The sequence below is a fragment of the Arachis duranensis genome, chromosome 3 (assembly GCF_000817695.3).
Source record: "Arachis duranensis cultivar V14167 chromosome 3, aradu.V14167.gnm2.J7QH, whole genome shotgun sequence".
Taxonomy (NCBI): domain Eukaryota; kingdom Viridiplantae; phylum Streptophyta; class Magnoliopsida; order Fabales; family Fabaceae; genus Arachis; species Arachis duranensis.
Genome location: NC_029774.3, coordinates 69,225,562 through 69,237,540, shown reverse-complemented (window position 1 = coordinate 69,237,540; position 11,979 = coordinate 69,225,562). Strand labels below are relative to the sequence as shown.

Genomic DNA, 11,979 nt, shown 5'->3' with positions numbered 1-11,979 from the left:
CCTTTTTCTTGCTTTTCTTCCCTTTTTCTTCGTGATTCTTCTGCTTTGACATTGGGCTGTATTTTGGGATCTATCTTCTTAGTGGCTAACACCTCACTTTCTTCTTGCTTTCTCTCATCATTCTGTACAGTCTCATTCTCCTTTTGTCCTGCTTTACTGCTTGTCTCTTGCTTTGGAGGGGAACTAATGAGTATCTCCTTGGATTCTTCTTTCCAATGCAAGTCTTCTCTGTCATCATTCATGCAGTTTTCCTTTTTATCAGTGTGTTATTCTTCTGGAAAGACATTTAGAGTGATGCTCTCATCATGTACTCTTAGGGTCAATTCTCATTGTTCAACATCTATGATGGCCCTTGCTGTAGCTAAGAATGGTCTTCCCAAGATAATAGAGTCACTCCTTTCTTCTCCTAGGTCCAGGATTACAAAGTCTGTAGGGAATATAAACTTATCCACCTTGACTAAAAGGTTTTCAATCACTCCTTTGGGAAGTACCACTGATTTATCCACAAGCTCCAACGACATCTGTGTAGGCTTTACTTCCTCTATACATAGCCTTCTCATCATAGAATAGGGTATTAGATTGATGCTTGCTCCTAAATCGCACAGGACCTTATCAATGGATATATTTCCAATGGTGCAAGGTAAGAAGAAGCTCCCAAGGTCCTTGAGTTTTGGTGGAAGCCCTTTTTGGATTACTGCACTATACTCTTCAGTGAGCATAATGGTTTCCTTCTCATGCCAGCTTCTCTTTTTGTTGATGAGCTCCTTCAAGATCTTGGTATATAGAGGCATCTGCTCTAATGCTTCAGCAAGTGGGATATTAATCTCCAACTTCTTGAAGACCTCAAGGAACTTAGGGAATTGTTGATCCTTGAGTTCTTTTTGTAGTCTTTGAGGATATGGTAGAGGAGGTGTGTAGGTCTTCACCACCTTCCTTTGTTCTTGTGATGATTCCTCCATTACTTGCTTCCCTTTCCTTGAAGCTTGTGACTGCTCCTCTTTCTCTTTAAGCTTCTACTGATCTTGTTTGTCTTTTTCCTTGTTGATGGCTTCATCTTTTTCAGCTGGCCTTTTGTCATTGTCTATAAGCTTTTTGTTGGTTTTCTTGTCTTTCACCAAGGTTCTTCCACTTCTTAACTAGATGGCTTTGCATTCTTCTTTGGGGTTCGGAATGGTATCACTTGGGAGTGAGTTTGTTGGTCTCTCAATCACTGCTTGCTTAGACAATTGACCAATTTGTCTTTCTAGATTCTTCATTGAGGCTTCATAGTTCTTGCTGGTTAGCTCTTGGTACTTCATCATCCTTTCCATCATTATCTTCAAGTTGGAGATTCTTTGGGAGTCTTGAGGTGGTTGTGGTTGATTATGGGATGTTGAGGGTTGATGAAAAGTATTTTGGTTAGTTGATGGATTATTGGGTGGAGAGAAGTTGGAATTGGGGTAGTTGTTTTGTGGTTTTCTGTACTGGTTTTGGTTAGTTTGCTGATGGCTTTAGTGGTTTGTGTTTCTTGAGTTATTTTGATTTGAATTTCTTTGCCATGGTTACTGGTTTTGATTTTGGTTGTCTCCCCATCTCAGATTTGGGAGGTTCCTCCAGGAAGAGTTGTAAGTGTCTCCATGAAAGTCATTTGATCCAGAACCTTGGTTGTGCACATATTAAACTTGTTCCTACTGCTGATCCTCTTGGTTTTCTTCATTTTGCACCCATGTGGGTGATGGTTGACTTGTGTTCACTGCTGCAACTTGGAGGCCATCAATCCTCTTGGCCATCATCTCCATTTGCTACTAGATTTGTTGGTGCATCACCTTGTTTTGAGCTAAAATAGTGTCCACACCTTCAAGCTCCAATACACCTTTCTTTTGAGCTGGTTGGCGTTGCCTCTGATGACCATAGAAGTATTGGTTGTTTGTTACAATGTCAATGAGATTTTGAGCCTCCTCAGCTGTCTTCATGAGTTGTACTGAGCCTCCAGCAGAGTAATCAAGTGCTTCTTGAGCTCTCAGTGTTAATCCTTCATAGAAGTTTTAGAGTCTATCCCATTCACTGAACATTTTTGACGGGCACTTCCTGATTAGAACTTTGTATCTCTCCCATGCCTCATACAATGACTCTCAATCCATCTGAGAGAATGTTTGGACCTCTATTTTGAGTCTGATGATCCTTTGAAGAGGATAGAACTTGGCTAAGAACTTGTTCACTAGATCTTCCCAATTGTTGATGCTATTTCTTGGAAATGACTCCAACCATTGAGTAGCTTTATTTCTCAGGGAAAATGGAAACAACAGCAATTTGTAAATGTCAGGATGCACACCATTGGTTTTCACAGTGTCACATATCCTCAGAAAAGTGGATAAGCGTTGGTTTGGATCTTCAAGTGGGCCTCCTCCATAGGAACAATTATTTTGTACGAGAGTGATGAGTTGAGGCTTCAATTCAAAATTATTTGCATTGACATTGGGAGTGAGGATGCTACTCCCACAGTGCCTTGGATTAGGAAAAGTGTAGGAGGCTAGAACCCTCCTTTGAGGCTGGCCATTGTTGTTAGCCACTCCCTCTGGTGGATTAGGAGCATTTCCTTTCATTTCTTGGTTCTCTTCCTCTAATTCCTCTCCACCAATAATTCCCTTTCCTCTGGATTCTCTTCTTATTCTTTGAAGAGTTCTTTCATTAATGTCACCAGAGGTGGCGAACTCTCTCCTTGCTTCTGTCATACAACCAAAACAACAAGAAAAACACAGAGCACTTTGTAGCTCGAGTACAGTGAGAGTTAGTAGAGACAATTTCTCAAATAGTTAGTGTGCTTATCAAAAATAAAGAAAAATAGAAAAAAATGCTTAATCTAGACCAGCACCTTACTTAATCATTGTCAATCTAGATGAATCCCCGGCAACGGCGCCAAAAACTTGATGAGGGAAAAATGATTCCACACAAACTCACCGGCAAGTGTAACTGGGTTGCATCAAGTAGTAATTACTCACATGAGTGAGGTCGATCCCATAGGGATTGATGGATTGAGTAATTTTAGTTAGGTGACGAATTTAGTTAAGCAAACAGTTGATGATTTGAGTGAATTGTAATCAACAGAAGCTAAATTGCAGGAAAATAAAAGGGAGAGGGGAAATTGACAGAATCTAAAGTGCAGAAAATGTAAATTGAGCCGAAACTTAAAGTGCAAATAATGTAAATGACTAAAATTTAGATTGCAAGAAATGTAAATGGCTGAAGCTTAAAGTGCAAGAAATCTAAATCACTGAAGCTAAATTGCTGAGAAATGTAAATTACTTGAAGAGTAAAATGGATTTGGGTGCTGGGATTTAGAATTCAACAAGAACATGGAAATTGAAGCAAATCAGAAAGCTATTTGATGAATGGACTCAATTCAGTAGCAAAACAGAAAGGAAAATTGCTTGAAGAAACAAACAGCAAGAAGACTTGATTCAATTATGAAATTCTTAAAGATAAATTGAAGATCGAAGAAGAAAAATGAGATTAGAAAGCAGATCTAGATCTCAATTGCTCTTTTGATCAAGAAGAAAGTAATTGCAGAAGAAATCAAAAGAGAAAATAGCAAATGAAACTTAGATCCAATCCTTAGAACAATTTAGATGAAGGGTGAAAGATGATTCTCAGATTTAGAATCAATGAAGCTCTTCAAGCTCAATTCAAATTCCAAGAACAGATAGCAGAAGTTGTAGAAGAAAAGAAAATGAAAACAGAAAGCTAGATCCAATTCCCAAAATCCCAAATTCAAAGATAAAATGAAAATTCCAAGTGAAAACTAAAAATGAAAAAAAGGTCAAAGTGAAAGGTTCAAAAGTGAGCCAAAAGGTCCTCTACAAATCAAATAAACTCCTATTTATACACTTTCTATTTTTGGTTTTCAGAATTTGGAGTGGGCTTTTCAAGTTGGTGAAGAAGTGGATCCAAGATGGCTTTTTAATTGAAAATTGGACCAAGGGCCACCTCCAGTGGAGCGCTCAGTTTGGTAAGGAAACGTAGCGCTACCATGCCTTCTATTTTCCCTGTGCCAAGCCTTCCAGTGTAACACTCGGTGAAGAGTTTTAACGTAGCGCTACACTTAGTGCATTTGTTTCCCTTTTCGAGCCATGGCCATCCCATTTTGGTAGCAATTTCCTCATGCCAATAGTGCTCAGTGAGGTGAACCAACGTAGCGCCCTTTTTATGCGTGTGTGCCCCTCTTCGAACCTAACTTGTTTCATTTTGGGAGCTTCCTTGTAATGTAGTGTGTAGCACTCCTTTATGTGCCTGGTTCCCATTTCAAACCTTGCTGGCTCCACTTGTGAATGTCGCGCTTCACTTTTCTTCATAGGGAGGCCCAAAAAAGTTAAAAGAGTTAACATAGCGCTCTTGGTTTTGGGTGTTGGTGCCTTGTAGTTGAGCGCTCTGTTTAAACACACAACGTAGAGCCCTTGCCCTTGTGTTTTGGTGCTCCCAACTAGCGTTTAATTTGTGAACGCTCCGCTCAATTAGTGAGCGCTATGCTTGGCCTTGGTTAAGTGCCATGCTTTTATATCATGGCCACGCTTTTTGTTGGGTGCGCTTTCATGGTTCTTTATTTTCTTCACCATTTCTTCACCTTCAAGCAACGAAACAAACATATTAATGTATCACTAAATTCACAAGGTTTCTAAATCATTCATAAAATTAACTAATTCTAGCTTAAATCCTATGATTTTGTGTCAATTAATTGATGGTTGATTGATTTAACATAACCATGCACATTCACTCCAAATCACTTACTTATAATGCAAGAATGTGCATAAAACCTAATGAAACAAGTGAGAATTGCTTGAAAAGCTAGCATAAGATGACTTGTCATCACTCAGCTAAATCTATTTTCTATAAGATGCCTTTAATAGGCTGGTTGGTGTGTACTCTGATAGTATGAGTTTGGAAGTAAGGGCAAAGTCGTCGAGGAGTATGAGGGCATATGAGAACTTTTCTATCCTTTGACAGTTTAGTTTAACCCCTTGCAGAGCCTTACTGATGAAGTAAATGGGTTGTTGTCCACTTTTGTGCTCTCTAACGAATGCCAATGCTATTGCCCAACTTCCTACAGCAAGGTATATTATGAGTTCTTCACCTTCCCGTCTTTCCCTTCCTTAATGTTGCATAAAAGGGGAGAGATCTTATAGCTGATCCGGCTAGAAATCTAGATAGGGCTGCTAGTCTTCCGTTGAGCTGTTGTACCTCTTTGACGCAGGTCGGACATTTCATGTTATGTATGGCTTGGCATTTATCTGGATTCGCCTCGATTCCTCTTTGGGTGAGCATAAAGCCCAAGAATTTTCCAGCTTCTACTACGAAGGTGCACTTTGCAGGGTTAAGTATCATATCATATTTTCTTATGGTGTCGAACATTTTGGTGAGGTCGGATAACAACAATTCCTCACTTTGTGTTTTTACCAGCATGTCATCTACATAAACCTCCATTAGCTTTTCGATGTGGTCAGCAAAGACTTTGTTCATCAATCTTTGTTATGTAGCTCCTGCGTTTTTGAGTCCAAACGGCATGACTATGTAGAAGTAATAGTGTTGATTTCCTCTCTTCTGGGGTTGCCTTTAAGGTTCAGACTTTCGTTGTAACAGCGTTGCACAAGCTTTTGGTCTCCTTTTGTCGTGGTGATCCCTTTTAGAGTTGGGAATTTCATACATAGGTGTGGAGTGGAGACTACTGCGCAGAGGTGGTTCAAGGTTGTCCGACCTATTAGGGCATTATAAGCTGAGCTCACGTTGACTACGATGTAGTCTATGTTCAATGTCCTTGACCGAGTTCCTTTTCCAAAGGTTGTATGCAGTGAGATGTATCCTAGTGGTTGAATTGGGGTGTCTCTGGGTCCGAACAAGCTCTTCGAATATGCTCGGAGCTTCTTTTCTTGTAGGCCGAGTTTGTCAAAGGAGGGTTTGAACAAGATATCTGTGGCACTCCCTTGGTGTACCAACGTTCGGTGGAGATTACTGTTGGCGAGTACGACGGTAATGACCATGGAATCATCATGTCCGGGATGATGCCTGTTGCGTCTTCTTGGGTAAAGGTAATAGTGGGGAGGTCGGGTGACCTGTCCCCTTCTCTGACATGATATACTTCTTTAAAGTGTCTTTTGCGAGATGATTTAGAGATCCCTCCTCCTACGAATCCTCCATTTATCATATGAACATGTCTCTCAGGGGTGTGAGGTGGACGTTCAACTCGTCCGACCTCTTCATCCCTTCTTCTCTTTCTTGGTTCATCTGCTTTATTGGCTAAGAACCGATCAAGTCGCCCTTCTCGTGCCAACTTCTCTATGACATTCTTTAGGTTGAAGCACTCATTAGTAGAATGTCCGTAGATTCGGTGGTATTCACAATACTTTGTCCGACTTCCTCCTCTTTTGTGTTTTATCGGGTGAGGCGATGGGATCTTCTCAGTGTTGCATATTTCTCTGTAGACATCCAGATGAGACACCCGAAGAGGGGTATAGTTGTGGTATTTTCTAGGTTTCTCAATGGTTTGGTCTTCTTTCCTCCTGGATTCTTTATTCTTGTCGCAAGATGGGTCAGAGAATCCGGCTTTTGAACTATCTCCCAATCGGGAGTTCTCCTCCATGTTGATATATTTTTCTGCCCTTTCTTGAACCTTGTTTAGAGTTGTTGGTTGTTTTTTGGATAATAAGTGGCTAAAAGGTCCTTCTCGCAGGCCATTGATGAGACCCATGACGGATGCTTCTGTTGGCAGACTTTGTATGTCCAGACATGCCTTGTTGAATCTTTCCATGTAGTTGTGGAGGCTTTTCCGATCTCCTTGCTTAATCCCTAACAGGCTAGGGGCATGCTTGGCTTTGTCTTTCTGGATGGAGAATCTAGCTAGGAACTTCTTGGTGAGGTCATCAAAGCTTGATATTGACCTTGGCAGCAAACTATCAAACCACTTTATTGCCGTCTTGGTCAGAGTAGTTTGGAAAGCTTTGCATCGAATGGCGTCTGAGGTGTCTGTGAGATACATCCTGCTTCTGAAATTGCTGAGATGATGGCTTGAATCAGATGTACCCTCATATGGGGTCATGTCAGGGGCTTTGAAGTCCTTTAGGACTCATGATTTCTTTGATGAATGGATCTTGGTCCTTGTGGGGGCTATCTTCGTGACTAGATCAAGCGGTTTTAGCTTTGAGGTCGGCCTCGAGCTTTAGGAGCTTGTCCTCTAGCTCTCGGCGCCGTCTTATTTCTCTCCGGAGGTCTCTCTTGGCTTTCCACTGATGCTTAGCCTCCTTTTTGAGTTGTTTGAGGCGATCCTGCTATTCTCGGAGAGCATATAATATTTCTGTATTTGGGGGTTACTTGTCCTTCCCGTTTTGAGGTGTGTCCTTGGAGGTGACATTCGCATTTTTGTTTGGTGTTCTGTCCACCAAACCACAGTTGTGATTGTTGTGGCGGTTGTCCGCCATGGTGATGGGATGACATCCAGGTTCCCCGGCAACGACACCAATATTTCGAGAGTTACCTGAAACTGAAGGTCGATCTCGGACGAGATCCTCTGTTCTGGTCGGTGCTGCTGTGCCGACCTAGTAGAGTTGGAGATGCTGCTGATCCTTTGTCACCAGAGGGAGACTCTGATGCTTAAGTTAGCACGTGCTTTATGCAAGTTTTTTGTAGAATCAGATTATGAGTTATATACCTGGGTGCTCCAGTGTATTTATAGTAGTGTGGAGTGACCTTTCTTGAGATAATTTAGTTATCTTATCTTATCTTTGAGTGAAGTCATCTTATCTTTTAGGCCAGCCGCCTTTAAAGTGGGTTGTGTCCTTTTGTTTGGGCTTACTTGGGCCTCTATGGCGTTTTGGCCGACCTCTTTAGGAAGATGTTGGTAACGACCAACCTTTACAAGAGGTCGGTCGCTTTTGTCTTCGTCCAATCTAGATCATGTAGTTCGACCTATGGTATGAACATGGTCGAACCGGGCCCAAACCGGACCCAAGGCCACTTATATAAATTTAACTTCAACCTTTCTTCCCTATTGTCTCGTTGGAAGCACAAGAAGAGAGAAAATTGATGCCGAAAAACCTCAACCCTCACCAGCGAAATTCAATCGTCTGTAACTTTCTATCTGGAGCTCCGATTGATAAGCCGTCAGCGGCCATGTGTTTGTCTCAAAATTCTCTTTAATTTTATTTGAATAAAGTGGTAAGAAAATTATGTTTCTCACCCAGTTCTTCCTCTCCTCAATTTCGTGATTTTTGAGTTTATGTATTGAGGAATTGAATGATTCTGATGGTTTAGGTGAACTCTAGCAGCGAATAATCACTTGGTTTTGTCCAATGGATCCATGAGTAAGGTAAAAAACTATTGAACCCGTGTGAATCATTGAATTAGTAAATCCTATGATGATTATAGTGATTTTGTGTGAAATAGATTGTGTTCTAGTTGATTTGGAGTTTAATTTGGTGGTTTGGAACAAAATCTAGGTGATTAAGTTTGAGGAATTGATGTATGAAAGCTTGGAGATTGTGAAAGGAGAGGTTTTTGAGGTGTTTCGAGCTTAAGGAGAAATCAACCAAGGTATGGTTTTGGTTTCTCGTAGTTAATGTTTAATGTCACATGAAAACTTAGGCTAGAAGACCTTAAGATAGGAATGAATTGAATGAATTATTGATGGATTGTGTATATGGTATATGATGTGTGGTTCAATTTTTGTAAATGATTTGCTATTAGAGTTGGTTGGTTTTGAAATAATTTGATACTGGAAATGATTTGAATGACTGAGAGGTGTTTGGTTTGGTAGTTGGGACCCTTAAAGGGTGGCAGAAGTTTGAGTTCTAGAGGAGATACTGTCGAAATTTCTATAAAAATTGGAGTTTTGATTTGAAGTGTTATTTTAAAAAGAAAAAGATTATTATGTGGCTTGTATATTTGAAACTATTCGTTGACCCTCTATCGCAAGATGTGACCAGACACTTTAACTTTCCAGGTTCTCCCATGGGCATTCATATATATATATATATGGATTTTGAATATTATATTTGAGCTTACAGTTTGACTCCATGGAATATTATTGAGCTTGGAGTTTGGTTCCATGGAATATCCTATTTGATCTTGGAGTTTGATTCTATAGATATTATTTTTGAGCTTGGGGATGCGTGCACAGAGGGACTGTCCAATGATTAACTACCAGGACATGTCGGGTTGGCTATATAACCAACAGATAAGACTTATCAGCCATAGGACAGTCATACATCATGTGTATTTGTATGTTTTTCTTGGGCATGGAATGTTTTGGCTTGCTTAATTGCTTAACTCTGCTTATCTATTACATGTTCTATATGCTGTAGAACATCTGTTTGGTAGCATTTGGTGGAGAGACAGAGATGGAAAGATTGAAACTGAGAGACATAGATTAAGAGACAGAGATTGAAATAAATCTCAGTATTCTATTTAGTGCAAAGTGAGAGACAGAAATTGAAACAAGAACCTCACCCAAGCTTGGGAGATCATATCTTGGGAAGTACCTCACCAAGCTTGGTGAAATCGGTTGGAAATTTTGACGATCGTTTGAGGAGCAAGCATTCTTGGAGATTCAAGGATGAATACAAGCATAAACCACCTTGACAAGGAGCTTCCCCAATGTCGAACTTAAGGACTTAAACTGAAAGTGCTAAGTGGGAGACACCCCACCATGGTAAACTCTTTCCATTCTCTTGTATACATAATCAATGAATGAATTGAGTGGCCATTGTTAGGTAGTTTTCTTCTTTGTTTTTTGATGGACACCCATGGTCTATGTCGGAAGAGAATTTCTCAAAGAAGTTGCGTTGCAAGTATAGCTCTACCAACAACAATCCTCGAGGATCAAATTTAGAAAGGAATTGGTTGTCACAAGTTCAAACCCCAATAAAGTAACTGAAGTATTCAAACCTCGGGTCATCTAACAAGGAATGAGAAAACATGTGCTTCAACATTGGTTAGAAATCCAGGGTTGTAAGTCATGAGCAAGAAAGTAAACTAGGAATCTTAGCAAACAAGTAATCTAAAGTTCAAAGAACTAATTCAAATAACTAAGCAAGATGTGAGTAATTTCAAACTAATAAGATAACATTCAATTTAATTCTACTCTCAACTAGACAATAACTATAACTAAGGCAAGGCAATAAAGATTTTCGGTTTTCCAAATAAGAATGATAAAAATAACTCTTGGCTAGACATGGGAATTGGGGTCACTATCCTTGCCTAATAACCATATCTTGATAATTATGAGGGGCCAAACTCATTAAATCTACTTCTATACTTGAAGTAAGTTAAATGGTTTGGTCAACATCTACCCATAAGGTCTAACCTCACTACTAATTAACCTAGTAGTAGGCTAGTGTCAATGGCTATCAAATTGACCACTAAGGGTTCCCAAATCATCAAATCCATTAGACCCAATGACTCAAGTTTACCGAATTTCCTTGGCCTAAGTCAAGAGTAAAAAGAACAACTCTATAATCAAGGTAAACAATTCATCAAACACATGGTAAGCATTAACAAAAGTCACGTTCAAATTACAATTGGATTGAAATTAACAAATACCCACTAACAAATATCAACTTACAATCACTCAAATAACACAATTAATCATAGGAATCATCAATGTAACATCAACAAGTCAAGATTCACAACATTCATGCAATGGGTATAAAGTGACAATTGACAAGAATCCATAAACTAACACAAGATCTAAGCAAAATTATACTAAGAGATTCAAATTAAACAATCAAAACTAGTAATTAACAAAATCCAATTCAGAGTTCAACAAGGGAAAATCAAATTAATGCTAGATCTAGAGAAGAACAAGGGTTTGTCTCTCTAGAAGAACAAAGAACCCAAAAAACTAGAAAATGTGTCTTAGTGTAAAAATGATTGATCTCCCCTTCTCCCTAGCATCCTTGGGTCTTTTTCCATGCAGAAACAGCTTGAAATTGGGCCTAATGAGCCTCAGAAATCGCCAGGCACGATTTCCTTTAATGAGGTCACGTGCAGCTTCCCGCGCGCGTGCGCGCCATGCGTGCGTGCGCGCCGATTGCTTTTGTGATCCACGTGTGCGCTCCAAGTGCGCGTGCGCGTCGGTTGGAATTCTCTGGCCTGCGCGGATGCGTCCATCCTTGCGCACCACTTCCAGCTATTCTCATCCACGCGTGCACGTGATGTGCGCATGCGCATCGATGCTGTAGTTCCCAAAATCCAAATCTTCATGTTCCTTCCTCTTGTGCATGCTTTCCTTCTCTCTTGTAGGCCATTTTTACCCTATTAATTCTGAAATCACTCAACAAATACGTCACGGCATCGAATGGCAATAAATAGGATCAAAATATAGTAATTCTAAGGCAAAATAAGCATGTTTTCTATCATGGAGCAATATTAAGAAGTGAACACAAAACCATGCATTTCTTGTGAATAAGTGCGAGAAATATCAACAAAAACCCCCAAATTAAGCACAAGATAAACTACAAAATTGGGGTTTATCAAATCTCCCCACACAAAGATCATGGTGAGAAAGGGTTTATGAAATGCAAACTACCTAAGTAAATGCATGCAACTAATGTAAAATTGTCTATCTACTTGGTCAAGGGTAAATCCATCCTCCAAGAACACATGTGAGCATATAGGGTAAAAATGATGTGTAGTTCATGAATCCTACCAAACTGAATATCACTATGAAGTACATATAACTTGCTTAATGAACGCTTGTGACAGTCGGGAACAAGAAGTTGAGCATTGAACCCTCGCCGGATGTGTATCTGCTCGATGCACTCAAGTGTACAGGGTTCGTCACTCAATCCTCTCCTAATCATGCTTTTCAAGATTTATCTTTCATCTAACAATCAACAATTACTTAATGCATGCTTACAAGTATCATGAGGTCTTATCGATGGGTTGTAACGTGGCTAGGGTGAAGGTAAGGATGTATATGGTCAAGTGAGCTTAAAATTTGAGTCCTTGATTAACCTA

At 39.9% G+C, this 11,979-nt stretch overlaps 1 protein-coding gene across 1 annotated transcript; it reads right to left on the bottom strand.

The window, feature by feature from the left end:
• Positions 1 to 326: 326 nt before the first annotated feature.
• LOC107479479 (uncharacterized) lies at positions 327 to 959 on the bottom strand. Its single transcript, XM_016099608.1, has one exon. It carries the CDS (start codon positions 957 to 959, stop codon positions 327 to 329), a length of 633 nt encoding a protein of 210 aa, XP_015955094.1.
• Between the last annotated feature and the right edge of the window lie 11,020 nt (positions 960 to 11,979).

What these genes read in the sequence shown, in the direction of transcription:
- LOC107479479 (XM_016099608.1), bottom strand. Translation starts at nt 959, where the DNA reads ATGGAGGAATCATCACAAGAACAAAGGAAGGTGGTGAAGACCTACACA.